The sequence below is a fragment of the Hyaena hyaena genome, unplaced genomic scaffold, assembly GCF_003009895.1.
Source record: "Hyaena hyaena isolate Hyena2069 unplaced genomic scaffold, ASM300989v1 scaffold_92, whole genome shotgun sequence".
In the NCBI taxonomy this organism is placed as follows: domain Eukaryota; kingdom Metazoa; phylum Chordata; class Mammalia; order Carnivora; family Hyaenidae; genus Hyaena; species Hyaena hyaena.
In genome coordinates this window covers 1,583,688-1,599,614 of record NW_024080723.1, presented here as the reverse complement: position 1 = coordinate 1,599,614, position 15,927 = coordinate 1,583,688, and the positions used below count along the sequence as shown (strand labels likewise).

General features: G+C 41.4%; 1 protein-coding gene across 3 annotated transcripts in view; it reads right to left on the bottom strand.

Annotated features, from left to right (window-relative positions):
• Positions 1–15,927, bottom strand: part of MYO1B (myosin IB) — a 186,536-nt gene that overhangs the window by 12,172 nt on the left and 158,437 nt on the right. The window contains exons 21-27 of one of the 3 annotated variants that reach the window (XM_039234690.1): positions 13,752–13,820; positions 11,903–11,989; positions 11,555–11,641; positions 9,660–9,746; positions 5,976–6,050; positions 4,510–4,644; positions 2,042–2,148 (exon numbers count right to left, since the gene is read on the bottom strand). In XM_039234690.1, the coding sequence (XP_039090621.1) occupies positions 2,042–2,148; positions 4,510–4,644; positions 5,976–6,050; positions 9,660–9,746; positions 11,555–11,641; positions 11,903–11,989; positions 13,752–13,820 (647 nt within the window). The remainder of the gene's footprint in view (positions 1–2,041; positions 2,149–4,509; positions 4,645–5,975; positions 6,051–9,659; positions 9,747–11,554; positions 11,642–11,902; positions 11,990–13,751; positions 13,821–15,927) is intronic. The other 2 variants (XM_039234691.1, XM_039234692.1) reach the window with 2 other exon arrangements.

The following is a 15,927-nucleotide window of genomic DNA, read 5'->3' as shown; positions in this document are numbered from 1 at the left end:
AGGGCTGCTGCTTCACAGGGCGGTGGGAGGCTAAATTATCCCACCCCTCTCCCTGCTGCAGGGTGAGCAGCCACACAGAAAAAGGACTTGGCTTGATGTTAGTATTTTTTTTCTTGTTGTTCACAGTCAAATGTGTTTTGATTTATTTAATTAAAAAAAATTTTTTTAAAGGAAGTATCAATAAACGTGCTTTTAATAATAAAAAGTGCTAAGAGCCTCTGAATTTGTTTCTCTAAAAATGCATTTTTCTCCTTTCAGTTTCTGGAGAGTCATCCACAGGGAATGTTAATTAAGGCAATTACAAGTGAAAAATGTATAAAGAAAAAGTTAAATAAGTTAGTTGCCGGAGAGAGCAACGTGGACCATTTTTGTGTCTGAATGTGGTTTCTATAGCAGGCACCTCGGACAAGGATTTCACTTGGTAAACTTACAACTGGTACTGCTTCTGTTACTGAGTGCTCGGTGTCTGCAATAAAGGGACCGATCTGGCTGCACGGCCCACTAACATCATGCCCAAGGAGTTAGCAGAGCAAAGGCCATCCCAGAGCAGTACTGCAGCCACACTCTCAGACAGAAGGACTGGCTCACGCTTCTTTATCATGTAAATGAGCCCAACGCAGCTTGTTCAAGGAAGAAGACTGGGATGGGGATTACAGCATATTGTCAGTAGAAATTGGGCCAGTCTCTAAAAACGATGGAAAACTAACAGGAATTTACAATGTAGATTTATCTTAATAGTCTATACAATTTGTATTTAAAAAAATTTTTATACATTTATTTATTTTTGAGAGACAGAGACAGAGCACAAGTGGGGGAGGGGCAGAGAGAGAGGGAGACATAGAATCTGAAGCAGGATCCAGGTTCTGAGCTGTCAGAGCCTGACGCGGGACTTGAACTCACAAACTGTGACATCATGACCTGAGCCGAAGTCGGATGCTTAACCAACTGAGTCACCAGGTGTCCCTACAATTTGTATTTTAAATGACGACTTCTAATTATTTAGTGAAGTATTCAGGCTAATGCCAATGAAATAAAACCAACAAATGCAATCTCATTTTGTTACAGTATGCTATGAAAGCCATTGCTCAAATGTATTTAAGTGTACTTTTTAAAACAGAGCTAAACTTTATTTCCATGTTTATTACATGTTTATCTTTGATGTTGAACACATATAGAATTAACATTCTTGGGAGAAAACTTAGGAGAAAAGCTGGACGTTCTCCACTGAATGGGTTAAAATGGAATATAAAACTATGAAATAATTGTTTTAAGTGCTGAATTCTAAATTATGGCTACCAGTACAATAATTACCTTGCCACATTTCTCTTTCTAGTTTTCCAAAATGAAATTCATTATAAAATAATTTTCATGGATGGACCTTGAGGGTGTTATGCTGAGCGAAATAAGTCAGGCAGAGAAGGACAAATATCATATGTTTGCACGTATAGGAGGATTAGGAGGAACTTGACGGAGGAACAAGGGGGAGAAGAAGGGCGGAAATGGTGGGGGAAAGGGAGAGAGGCAAACCATGAGAGACTCTTGAATGCTGACAAAAACTGAGGACTGATGGATGTGGGGGGGAGGGGGGAATGGGCATGGAGGAGGGCACTTTGGGGATGAGCACTGAGTGTTATGTGGAAACTAATTTGACAATAAACTATTTGTAAAAAAAATAAATAAATAAAATAATTTTCATTAACAATCAACTTTAAGAAAGGAAATAAGGGATTAAAACCATTTGACCTCAAGTAGAGAGTACAAATGGTCTTAACACAGAACTCCTATCTTGTATTTAACATACAAATACTTCATGATAGTGTGAATTGAGAGTCATTAGCTGATGTCCACTGCAAATCTAATGACCTAAGCAAAACCATACATGCCATTTGCTTTTGTCCGGAAGAGTTAGGCTGATCATAAAATAATTCATAAAAATCTCTCATGTATCAGTGAAATCAAACTCCACTAGAAGCGACCTACAAATATATTTGACGAACTTCTAAAATACTGACTTTTTAGGGGTAAAGCAAAGCTATAATACCTAGATGGGTATAAAGCCTTCTTGTCTTTGAAGAGTTCGCTGGCTTCTAATTTTTCTTCATAAATCAGTTTCTGCTGGTCTGTGAATTGGTCTCTGTATTTTTTACACTGTGAGAAATGAAAAGGAGAAAAAACAAGGTATCACTTACATAAGTCATTACTCATTCTTAAATATGCTAAGCCAATTTAATTGCATCAAAAATAAGAATAAATGTGTATAAAGTATCCATTTTAAAAAAATCAAGAGCATTTCTCCTTTTTGGGTTTTAAAAGGTTGGTCTTGGAAAAGGTCATAAAAACTACTGTTTGTCTTGTGGAACCTGGGGTGCTTCCTCAGACCACACAAGGGCCTTGCCAGCAAGGGCGCTACTGGGAACACCGACCCCCCCCCCACTGTGATGTCAGCTCCTGTCCCCACCCCAACATTCTTAGGCTGTCACACTCTTTCACAAAAATTCACTGTAAGAAGAGCATTATACACCACAACTGCACACGTTTACATGCACACACAGACAACTAACACAAAAGCTTCACAAAACAATTCCTTCAACGTGACCTGTACTCCATTATTTTCTCTTCTGCTGTATTTCCTTTTAAAATGCTGGTCAGTAATCTACTAAATTGATTTCATGACTCACAAACATGCTACAACCTTTAGTTTGAAAAATACTGCTCCGAATCCCCCATTACCCTTTTACACTACGGACACGGGACCTGAGAAATCTCCCCTTCGGCTGGATTCTGAGATGGCACTGAAGGGACACAAGAGGTGGCTGGAGAGGCAGGGCCAGGTGTTTTATTTTTATTTTTTTATTATGTTTATTTATTTTTGAGAGAGAGAGAGAGACAGAGCATGAGTGGGGAAGGGGCAGAGACAGAGGAGACAGAATCCAAAGCAAGCTCTAAGCTCAGCTGTCAGCATGGAGTCCGACACGGGGCTTGAACTCACAAACTGTGACATCATGACCTCAGCCTCAGTCGGATGCTCAACCGACTTAGCCACCCAGGTGCCCGCAGGCCAGGTGTTTCAGATGAACTCTAAGGCATTCAGTTACAAATGTAGTTGAGACCCACTGACACAATCAGATAAAGTGCTGTTAGCATTGCTTCCCACACTTTCAAGGATAAACACATCCTGTGCATCCTCTATCCCCAAACACGAGGGAGGTAAGGGTGAGATTCAGGGGCCAGGGAAGAGCAGAGGCAAGCAGACCCCGGCATTAGAAGCTCTCTATCGTAATTTCTGAAAACAGTCTCACTGTCGGACTCAAAGGGGGAGATGAGCACTGAGACACTGGTGAATTTTGCCAAACTGACAGCACTAAGTTAGGGAAAGGAAGTGAGAATCCAGTCCCACATGCTGTGTTACCAATAACACACTATTCAGTGATAATGTCACTCTACACAGGGGATTCTGGTAAGGGACAAACCTACAGTGGCAGGCAGGAAAGAGTCTCCTGGAAGTCATATCCACCAGGCATTCACTTACCAAATGTAAGCCCTGCAATCAATGATTATATCATATCTGACACTTGTAAATAGTTAGCATTCCATCTGTCAACTGACTAAATTATTAAAATAAAGTCAACATCTATATAAGTATCCGTGTCCTTATGCCGGGTAACACCTAAATAACATGTTATGCTCTCATAAAATTAAGGAAGCTAATAATATAAGGCAATGTCAAATAGAGTTTTAGCTTGTGCTTAATTCAGGCTGAGGGAAACTTTAATCTCTTTGATGTCTTGTGAGGCACTCTAAAGCTTTCCCCCCAGTCCATCAAAACGTGTAGTGTTCTCACATATGTCTATGTATATATTCAGTAAATTTTAGAAAGTAAAATCCTACAGTCTTCAAGATTTAACTATATTGTGTGAAGATGTTCAAATGTTATTATTTTTATTTCTGGCAGTATTCCTTCAGGTAAAGGTGACAAAAAGAAACACATGAAAACAAAACAAGAATCTGAACTACTTTTTTTTTTTTTTTTTTGAGAGAGAGAAACAGCGCGAGCAGGGGAGGGTCAGAGAGAGAGGGAGTCACAGACTGAAGCAGGCTCCAGGCTCCGAGCTGGCAGTCAGCACAGGGCCTGACGCGGGGCTCGAACCCACGAACCGCGAGATCATGACCTAAGGGAAAGTCGGACGCTTAACCGACTAAGCCACCCAGGCGCCCCTAATCTGAACTACTTTAAAGCAACTGGAATCTGGAAGGGAAAGACACTGGAGCCAGGTACAGTTTCCTTCCCAGCCGAGGATGACACGGGACAGCCATGGGAACAGCTGGCTGATCCAGACATTCTCACACAAAGCCAAGTACAGGGCATGGCTCAAAAATACCCAGGTACCTCTCTTCGAGGTGAGAGGAAGAACATGTTACAAATCTGCTCTTACATAACATTTTTCAAACACTCAAACTACATGTTAAGAAGTCTCTGGAAAAAAAAATCTAACAAGGCATTTTTTTTACCCTCCACAAGTGGAAAATCCTTTTTAGTTCTTTGTGAGTAGAATCCAAAAATAGGTAAGGTCTTGATGGCCAGTTCTTGTCTATTGGAGATAAGGAAGGCATCTTATTTTTCATTTCCAAGAAGTATTTTTGCACCTATGTCGGGTTTGACAAAAAATGCTAGGTAAGTAAAAATATACCAGAAAAGCCACTGTTTTACATAAATCAGGATGAAGCAAACCACTCTTTGGTGGACTTTAGCAAGCTTTGTTTATAAGATGTTGTAACTCCTCTGGAAAATCTCTTTTTAACTCTCTGTATTGGTTGGGAAAATCCAAGCTCCACTAAATGGATAAGAGAAAAGAATACTAACACTAATTTTAACATTAACAATAATACTTACACCAGCGAACACTAGAAAGCTACATTGTTTAATAGATAGCCACTAGCCACATGTCGCTATTTTTTTTTAAATCTTTAGTAATTAAAAAATTAAAAATTCAGTTTGTCAGTCATTTTAGTTATATTTCAAGTGCTCAAGAGCCACGTGTGGCTAGAGTTTACTCTACTGTACCACAAAGATCTAGAACATTTTTACCACTGCAGGAAGTCCTATCGGACAGCACTGCTCTAGAATACTTAATGTGGGCCAGGCACCGTAAGAGCTTTCTATTATCATTCCACTTTACGGGCGACAAGATGAGGCTAACAGAAGTTAAGTAATGTGCCCGAGCCACAAATCTGTATGTGGCAGAGTAAGCTGGCTCCAGGGTCCGCACGTTACCACTATATATCCTTCTCTGGAAGACAGAGGGAAACGTTAGAATCCGTCCTGGGAGAGTGGCACAGCCTCACTCTCCTCCTTGGTCAACCTTACCCTGCAGCAGCGCATGGCAGTACAGCAGGGCAAGATCTTGGTGTTCGCCTCAGATCCCTATGTTGAAACCCTAACCCCCAATGGGACACTGTTATGAAACGGGGTCTTAGGGAGGTAATTAGGTTTGTAAGGTCACAGGGGTGGTGCTCCCAGAACTATGCCCTTATAAGAAGACACGGGAACAAGCGTGCTTCTCTTTCTCTTCTCTTGCGCAGAATCCAGGAAAAAGCTCTCACCAGAACCAGACCATGTTGGCACTCTGACCTTAGGCTGGCCCAGTCTCCAGGACCATGAGAAATAAATGTTTATTAAGCTACACAGTCTACAGTATTTTCCTTATAGTAGCCTGAGCTAAACTCCAGGCTTTCTTGGGTACATCTTCCCCAGAGGACATTCTCGCTGTCAAAGAAGAACATTTTATTGATCATATGTGGGCCGCTAACCTGACACAATTCTACCTGAATTTGAGAGGAAATGATAGAAGGTCACAATCTCTCAGTGTCACAGCTAGGATTTAATGGTTACCAAACAAGTCACTTATGATCACGATGATGCTATTAACTAGCTAGTCCAATAATGCTAATTTGCCACACAGAAGGTACAGACTTACAATTCTCTGAAGCGTAAATTCATAAATTTTCTTTCCAGCATTGGCTCTGAAAAATTTCCTGTACTCCCGACGGACCTTTAAAAAGCAGTAGAACACAGAGGTTAATGTGTGGCCGGCAGATGCCCCTTCAGATGATAGTCAATCACCTCGATCAAAAAGGAAGAAAAGGTGGAAGAAGTAAAATTTAGAAGTGATTTTCTGGATACAGTAAAATGAAGCACATGGAGACAGTGGATTTTAAATCAGAGAAAAACAAGATGCAAAGTGATAATACCAGAATGTTCTAATGTTTTAAATCCTCTTAACTGTTTTTAAAGAGCCTGATAATGTGACAAGAAGCAGTCTACAGGCATAGGTGCGAACTCATCACAAATCAAAATACATTTCAGAAAAAAAATTATAAAAGGTAATTTTCAGTGCAAACTGTTCTTAAAAGATACAAAAAAAGAAAAAAAATGCCTAAAGGACTCTATTACAGCAACCAAAAGCCCTGCATACGAAGACAGGACTTCACTACTGCATGCTGGGAGCTCAATGTGCCTAAAAATAAGAATTTAAAAAGAAGCTTGTGGTCTCCCACGATCTTCCATTTAACTGCATTAATTTTTCTCTCATCTCTTCTCCTACCCGAGTTTCTACTAACACCATCACAACACTTAGGACATACCACAGTTTTAGTTACCCTATTTCTTCTTTGCTATGCTCTCATATGCACTTTGCACACAGTGTCCAACAAATAAAATAACTAGGTGAGGTGTTTACCAAATGAATGAATGAATGATACACTTAAGTTTTGAAATTGAGGAAAAAACTACTTAAAATATTGATTATCAACTCGGCTGTAAATGAGAACGTTAGATTTTAGCAAAACATTAGCCTGTTTGAATAATTCAGAGAAGATGGACCTTTTTTCTTTGTCTTTAGTTTTCTGGGTTTAACTGCACAGGTTCAAAATATAAGCTCACAACCTACTAACCAAATTCAGCTTGTAGAAAAATGTTTTATATGCCTATTTTTAAATCAAGAACTTCACACAGGAAGTCAGACTGCATGTTTCTCTTAAATTTTCCTTTTTTTCCCCCTTTTTTTCTAACGTTCATTCATTTTTGAGAGACAGAGAGAGACACAGTGTGAGCGAGGGAGGGGCAGAGAGAGAGGGAGACGCAGAATCTGAAGCAGGCTCCAGGCTCCAAACTGTCAGCACAGAGCCTGATGGGGGGCTCAAACCCACAAACCGTGAGATCATATCCTGAGCTGAAGTCGCACGCTTAACCAACTGAGCCATCCAGGCGCCCCACTCTCTTAAAGTTCTCTAAGATCTAGCAACAATGAGCCCCATTCGCACATGGCAAGGATGAGTGGGCCACGGGAGCTATGGCTGCCTTTACGAGACAGGCATGCTCTACACTGCTCTGGGCCCCATCATTTCTTATCCACCTTCCATCTGCTACTTCCCTCATCCTTGTGACCTCCCTGGTCCCATGGGGCATGTGAGCACCACACCCATTCTCTACACTTGTGGATTATCGAGGTTTAAAAATTTTCCCAGGGGCACCTGGGTGGTTCAGTCAGTTAAGCGTCAGACCCTTGGTTTTGGCTAAGGTCATGATCTCGCAGTTCATGAGTTTGAGTGGAGAGCCTGCTTGGGATTCTCTCTCTCTCCCTCTCGCTCTACTCCGCCCACTCTTTCTCTCGCTCTTGAAAATAAATGTATAAACTTAAAAAACATTTTTTCCCAGATACCACCCACATAGGCAGTTCCTCCTTTTGTTCATATTCTGTGTTACTGATTATCGTTTCTCTTTTAGCCAAGGAGTTGCTATATTCATAACCATTTCAAATCTCAAACTAATAAAGTTAGAAGGGACAAGGAGAAGAAAAATGTTACCTTTTAATTGGCTCCTGGAATTTTAATAGCATAGGAAAGCAGAGAAGTTAAAATGAGGTTTCATGTAAACATATCCATAGAAAAACACTGGAAGTCCTATTATATTTAGTTGAATGTCATTGAAAGTGAGCTCACTGCAACATGCTTTTTAATACTCACAGGAATATTTCCCCTGAAATATTCTCCAGAAATACAGCTATATACGGAAAAGGCCTGGTGACATGCTGACATATAAAACGGGCTCCCCTCAGGGGCCCTAGCAGTCCAAAAAACGATCCACTGAACTTTGCAATCAATTCCACAAGAACCTAATCACTTAAAAGGGCAAAACTACTACTCTCGTCAATATCACTCTTTAAAAAAACAAGCACAAAATTATTACAGTCTTGGACTTCAAAGAAGTTTAATCTTACTTCAGAACACTAATAATGGTGACATATTAAAACACTTTTGTTTTATTAGAAACTGGGGGGGAAAAAGAGTTACATCTAGAGTAAGGCCAGTTAACTTCAGCTACAACACCATTCACCTACAAACCGAATTTGATTTATAGGTTGCTAGTGTACACCCCTAACACGGAAGGATTTTCTGAAATCATACACACTTAGTTAAACCCAGAAACTAAAGATAAATGTGATTCTGCTGGGAGATAACATTATACGGGGTAAAAATCCTGATGCAATGTTTGGTTCCTTCTTTTTATGAAAATCTGAATGCAAATTAGAACAAGTGAATAAAATGGGAAATAAAATCCTTTAAAAAAAGTAGTTCTAGAACTTGTTTAGAACTCCTGAAACAGAACATCTTAAATCCATATTTAAGTTACTTCTTAAGTACTTGAAAAATTACTTGATGAATATTCAGCATAATCAAAAAGGTTAATTTACTAAAAGCTTATAGGCTAAATTTTCAGGGGGAAATGCAGATTATTCAAAAGCAGAACGTACAGATATTCAGAGTCAGTGGCTAAATACCATCCAGGTATTTAAATATTTAGAAAAAGATGAACTGTTATATTATAGCAAAAATAATGAAGAATAGTGTCAAAGAGGGGCCTAATTATCCTCAAAGACAATATGGATGGTACTCTATAGTGATGAGTTATTGGATAATAGGAAGACAAAACTTTTACACTACCCAAAAGTTGTTCTCAAGGGCAGAAAGTTGCTTCTGGGGCTCAGTCATGTTTACTTACGTGCATCGTGCCTAATGTAGTAAGTACCACTTGGAAGTAAACCCTGCCCTACATTAAAAGGCATTTGAATCTAAAGTTCTCTTTAACTGCTGGTCTTATTTGCCAAAGTCTATACATTCCTGCAAAATCCTTTGGTTTCTAAGCTAACAATCAGAATGGCAGTCACTTTGCCGAAGGCTCTGCTCCAGGAGCCATCGTTGGGGCAGAACAGCCAGACAAAGGGAAACAAAAGCCAGATATCCCCTGGCTGGCCACTGTAGACCATGGGTCAGCTTTTAGCTCAATGACTGTAACTCTGTCTCATGAGCTAGAAACAAAAAACAAAACACAACCTTCATCTTCATAAAGATCTCATAAAATAGGACTTGGATCACAAAGTGTCTTATTAGATGCTTTAAACCTATTATTTAAAGAAATACACAATAAAATCAGAAAACATTAGTGCACAAGTTTGTCCTCAAAAAGAAATGGAATTAGGCAAGGTGACATTGTAAAAGACTGTGCAGACCATAAGCAAGCATAACCAATCATTTTCTCCGGGTTAGTAAGTGCTAGGCTTCATTGAGTTCACCAGGGACAGAAAGAAGGGGTGGGGAAGTACCTTCAGTCCAAGCCAGTAAGCCCAAATGACAGCGACTGCATGCTTACGCCTAGCCTCCTCCTTCAAGCGTTTCAATTCCCTTCGAGCCTAGAATGTTTTAGATAGTAAATAAAAGAGACGGCCCAATGCAGACAGCACAAATGACCAGAAAAAGATAAACCCACCAAACAGAAGAGCCAACTTATGAATAAGGATTTCAGAATGATAGAGCAATAGTGCATAATCACTTAAACCCTAAGAATCCGTGTAAGGCTGGTGCAGTCCCTCGTGTGTTTAGTGCTCTGAGCCTCTGTTCCAGAGGAAGGCAATCTATGTGGTTCCAGAAGTAAGCCACGCCTCTGCCCCCTACTTCCAGTTTTCCCCTTTTTCCTCCCTCCCCGTTCTCTCTCCTTCTTATACTTCTCCACACACTCTCTCCCCCTTATCCAAGCCTTAGAGCTGTGAGTCTAAGGAAGTCTGCTGCAGTCACTCACTCACTAGTGACCGCAGCAGATCCCCTTTGCTGCCAGTGCACAGGGCTAAAAGGCTATGAATTCCTGTGTTCATTCGTTTGGACGTACAAAAAGACAACTCTTGAGAACAACCATTTAGAATGTGGAAGGAATAAAGGCTGTTTCTTTCCCATGAGCAAATTAGAAGTAGCACATATAAAAATTCAGCGTGATCTAAGGCCTCAGACAGTGAAATATGCCGAAGCAAGATAAAAAGTGAAACGACTTATAGGTTTAAAAATTAATCTTTAGGGAAACGTCAGTCTGAGGCATGCTACTTTGAAAGATGAAACACACAGTGATTTTTCCCCACATTTGATACTCAGATTGGGAAATGAGCTACCTGGGTGGGGAAACCCCAGAGAGGACCGTCTAAGAGTCCCTCTGCCTCAGCTCTGACATTTCCCTCCATTTACTGAAGGAACTAGTCTGTTCTTCACAGATTTTTCAAGGGAGAACACAAATGAACAGCTCTAGTGAGGTTTTTTCAGGCAAATTAGGACCCTTATACAGGCTAATGTTGTCTTTTCTCATTTCTCATTTTTCTCTCAAGATGGACTTATGATGCTGACAAGGTAAACTTAAAAACATAGGACTATATTGATATTTACGTTTCTAACTGGAATACACATTTTTAGCAGAGATGACCTTTCATTTTCTAACTAACAAAAACATCTAAAAGTCTCGTCCCTTGGGGTATGTGAAATGTTCACAGAGCCCACGACTCTGCCTGGGGATTAGGGAGAGTATTTCAGGAGGCCTTTGTTTCCGAACACAAACAGCTGAAGCTGAAATTCTTGGGATTCCTCAGTGGCAATGACAGCTAGCTTTGCATGAACACAGCTTTCTGTTCAATCACAAATGATCATTCTTTTCACATACAATATTTTGCTTATAATAATCAATGGCGGCCACAGTGAGCCTAAAAAACAATTTCATTCATTGATTAATATGTTTTAAGGCATGCGTTAAAGGTCTTCTTACTGTCACCGTGCCACAGAAGACCACCTAAACCCCAATTCTTCACATCCCCAACATGCCCCCCCCGCCCCAAACAAAAATACCTCTAGAAACTGCCAGTATATGTTGGGAGTGGGGGGAGGGAAGCAGGAGGGGAAAAAAACTAAACATGCATGTTACTTGAGAGTTGTTGTTGTTGTTTTTTAAGAGCAACTATACTACTGCCTCATTAATATGCAATTAGTCTTTCTGGCCCACACATGCTCAGGGTTCCTAACGTGCACTACTGACACTAACACATCCAGGTTTATTCAATCCGGCTGCTAGGACATGCACCCGAGTGAGCCACTGTTAACTGTAGTCATTCATCCCCTGATATGCTAAAGATACAAACTGATTATTGCAGATTCCAGGATGGAGCAATGGGATGTGTGTATCAAGTACCTTAGATCCAAGCCAGTAAGCCCAAATAACTGCAATAGCATGTTTATTCCTAGCCTCCTCCTTCAGCCGGCTCAGTTCCCTTCGCGCCTGTGGTGCATTTGAAAAGGAGTTACAGAAAAGTTTAAGGCAGGAAAGGTTACTGCTGGTTCCCAAAGGAGAGAGAAGGAGAAAGACACCGGTAACCATCACACAACAAACGCAAAAGCATGTGCCACCACCCCACACCAAAATGTCAGAGAGAGAGAGAGACAGGTAAATGCGTGCTCAGTAGCTTAAGCCAGTGAAACATTTTCTGACCCACGCATTACTCCCAACCCACTGCCCTCCTGGGGGCAGTGTGAGGCCTACCTGGGTACCGTGCCAGTACGCCGCGATGGTGGTGGCTGCTTCCTCACAGCGCTTTTGGTGCTTCAGTTCCCGCAGGATTTTTCGGGCCTACGGTGAAGAATCACCCAGGAAAGCAGAAAGTTAACAAAAAGTAAAATCCCATACTGACTGAAAAAAAATACTTTCAGAGACCGTCATACTATCCACTCTCAAGCGAAAAAATCTATAGTTTAAAGAAAGGAAAGGGAGAAACTGCTTATTCGGCCTAGATGGACTATGAGAAGGTAGTAAGTAAAGATGTCATGAAGCACAACAGTGTGGCCCCATTCAGAGACAGTGGCCTCCTGTGCCCTAACACGGGGCATGAAGGAATGTGAGCATGAGCAATAGAAGCTGGTGCTCATCAGAGGAAGGAAGAGCTCTCGGAATGTGGTCGGAGGATCTCCGGTAATGCTCCAAAATCCATTTATCGCTTTTATTATTGCTGTATACTGTGTCACCGTAGCTGTAATTTGTATTCAAAAGAGAGGTTTCAAAATTTGCTAAAAAAATCTCATTAGTCCAAAACCAGTGGCTTCTCCCCAGTAGTTACCAGAAAGTGATTTTATGGGGCCCGGGAGGACATGTGGTTGGGAGGTGGGCTCTGAGTGTCTGAAGGCTCGAGACTAGAGTCATGGACCCATGACCCAGGAATAAGGTCAGAGAAGGACTTGAAGGACTTGCGGGTGATCATTTCACTTACTCAATGTGCTTGCACTTGTATTTTGGCATTTGCTATGGGACAGCTACCAAACTGTCCCATGGGCCTAGACAAAGGTCGATCGATGCTACTGGACTCCTGGCCAGGGCTCTATACTTTGAAGGGGTTCTGGGCCTGGGAACTGTCTTGAAGTTGCTCCTCTGGATCTAGCCACCCCACAAAAATCTAGCCACCCCACAAAAATCTCCCAATAGGAAACCTCCCAAAAATCTCAGAATAGGCCCTGAAGGATCTTTGACCTAGAGCACGGGTCAGTAAACTTTCTGCAGAAGGCCAGACGGTACTTGTGGCTTTCCAGGTTATATGTCTCTATTACAGTTACTCAACTCTGCTGTCACAGCGCTAACACACAAGATGTATTTACACACAAGATGTAAATAAATGAGCAAGGTTTTATACCAATAAAACTTTATATGAACTTTGTGTTTATATTTGTGTATACATTCATATATATACTTTATATCTGTATACGTATTTATATGAAATTCGCATTCCATATAATTTTTACATGTCACCACAAGTTCTTCCCTCTGTTGTTTTAAACAATGCTTTAAGAATACAAAAGCCATTCTTTGCTCTCGGGCTGTACAAAACAGGCATAGGCTGTAGATTGCTGACCCCCGAACCAAGCCTTGCAAGAAGGTTCTGGAACTGGGTGATGGGTGCACTGTGATCCCCACTAGAATGGCCGGAGTCAGGATGTTTTGAGCCTGACGGGGCAGCTTAACTTAACCAGGAAGTTAAGGAAGGAGCTGGGCCGGGCAGGACGCACAGGTGCGGAGGCAACAGTGCTGAGAGACAGTCTCTGCACTAGCACTTCCCTTGCAAACAGGGGGCAAGAGAATACTGAACTCATGTACGGTATTATTTCAAGACTTCCTGCTTAGAGAACAAAGCTCTTGAGAAGAGAGCCAGTTAGAAGGATGCAGCCAAGACATGGTGACGAGGGCCCCAGTGTAGCCCATAATATTTATTCTTCCCATCTGAGTGTTTACAGGGTAGGCGGGAGAGGAGGAGCTGCCCCCTGCAGAGTGACCTTAAAGACATCATCATCCTTTGTGAAGAACCTGAAAACCCCCAATAAATAAGGCTCACTTCTTTTCAACTCACCTTCCAACCCCGGATGTAAGACTGAATTACCAGGGCAGAACTCTTTATCTGTTGATACCTCTTCTGTTGCTGTAGGACAAAAGGGAGAGATGTTAACAGTTCTGTTTACACATCCGTAATCTCTGTACTGCAAGGGTGGAGAGACAGTACTTGCTCACTTAGTGCAATTAACCCCGATCCCCCATATTCCTTCTGGGAACCAGTATGTAAAGAAACCAAAATATAGAACAATCCAAAATTATTACAGTTAATCCAGAGTATGCTTCAAGGATGCTAAATATAATTAAATGAGTATCACTTTAATAGAACTGTGAGGCTACACATGTGACTCCCAACTCCATTCCTGTACCCAACGACTTGCACTGGATACCAATCAGCAATGTGAAATAGAAACCATTTCCTGGGAGAGTCAAGTGAGCACCAAGTAAGCTGAGTTACAGCCAAAGTTACTTCTAGGTGGGGAAGGTTAAGGAAAACCCAGTGAGGCGCCACGCAGAAGGCACCCGGCCAAATGTGGGCACGGCAAGATCAATGCCCAAAGGCCCTTTTTACTCCTACTCGGAAGAGTAGAGGCCACTGGAATACTATCCCTAGAAAAGTGAGCTTGTACTGTATTTAGTGTGGAATATTCACCAGCCCGTGGGCATCTGTGATGAAATTTCACAGCTTTTCTAACCAAGTCATGAAGTCATGCTGTGTCTCTTTCACTCTGGAAATGCTAGATTGCTCAGCTCCCTTTCCTGAGGTGGGAGACATGCCTTCCAGCACCCTAGGCTACGTTTGGGAAGCTCAGAGGAAAAAGAGCGATCGTATCGACACGTGGGCAGCAGAACAAAAGAGAACGCCACACAGAAAGACAAAGAGAACCCTGGAACCTTGGACAAGTCACTACCTCCTCTGTCAAATGAGGAGCTAGAACCTCTCCAAGATTCCTCACAGAGTAATATTCCATGGCTGTAGAACAAACTATACCTACAATATCTGACCGTCACTTCTGCCATGCATTTGATACCTCGATGTTTTCTTCTGAAATTCCTAAATGGCTTGAAAATAACTCTATTTTACTTTAAAATTCATCTCAGAGAGGGGCACCTGGGTGGCTTGGTCAGCTGAGCGACTGACTTCAGCTCAGCTCATGATCTCATGGTTTGTGAGATGAAACCCCACGTCAGGCTTGTTGCTGTCAGCACAGAGCCTGCTTTGGATCTTCTGTCCCCCAGTCTCTCCCACCCCTCCCATACTCATGCTCGCTCACGCGCACTCTCTCTCTCTCTCAAAAATAAACCTAAATAAAATTTGTCTCATAGAGCTATCAAATATGACAATATAGACTTTAAAATAATCAGCAACTGAAAATGGGCATTCAGAAAATCTCTGAGTTATTTGGTTGAGAAAAAAGGTTGAGTTTAATCACTAGCTTGGATAACATGTAGTTAACTGGGTGAGATATTTAGTTCAAGTTCTAAAACAGATGTAACTAACACTAGAGCGAAACTGATACCTTCTCTAAAAGCTGGTCTATTGTTTGTTTCTATTCTCCCAATTAATATTAGTTGTCACTCTCACCATCCTGATTTAATGATACATTATATGGTGTCTCCTTTTGTCATCTGGAGACATAAAAGTTCCATATAGGGAGGGAAGGTAAAATAGCACCTACTTTCTTGGTTCATTGCTTTGTTTCTTCTCATCCTTCTGATGAAATGACCCCTTCCAGAAGGTATTCCTTGACCATACTATCCAAATTTATATCCTTCTCTCCTCACTATTCATTATCTCAGTAATCTGTTTCCTTCCCAGCACTGACTACAATCTGTAATTGCTCTGATTATTTACTTGCTTACATGCATATTGCCCCTCACTAGGGATGAACTCTATGAGGTCAGGCATTAATTCTGTGCACACTGCTATCCCCAGAGCCTGGCAGAGTAGGTATTCCAAAAGCATTTGCAGAATTCAAGAGAGATGAATTCACTATACTTCCAAACTTGGATTTTCTTAATGATCTCCAAATAAGAAATGATAAAAAGGATTCCCCGAGGACTGGCTATTTGTCGGTCCCTCCTTTCACAGGCAAATATAAAGCAGAGCATTACGAATCCGCAGGTTCAGTGCCATTGCTACGTGCACAGAAAAGAACCCACCACAGCCAGGTTGGTGACAACAGTCCTCTGTG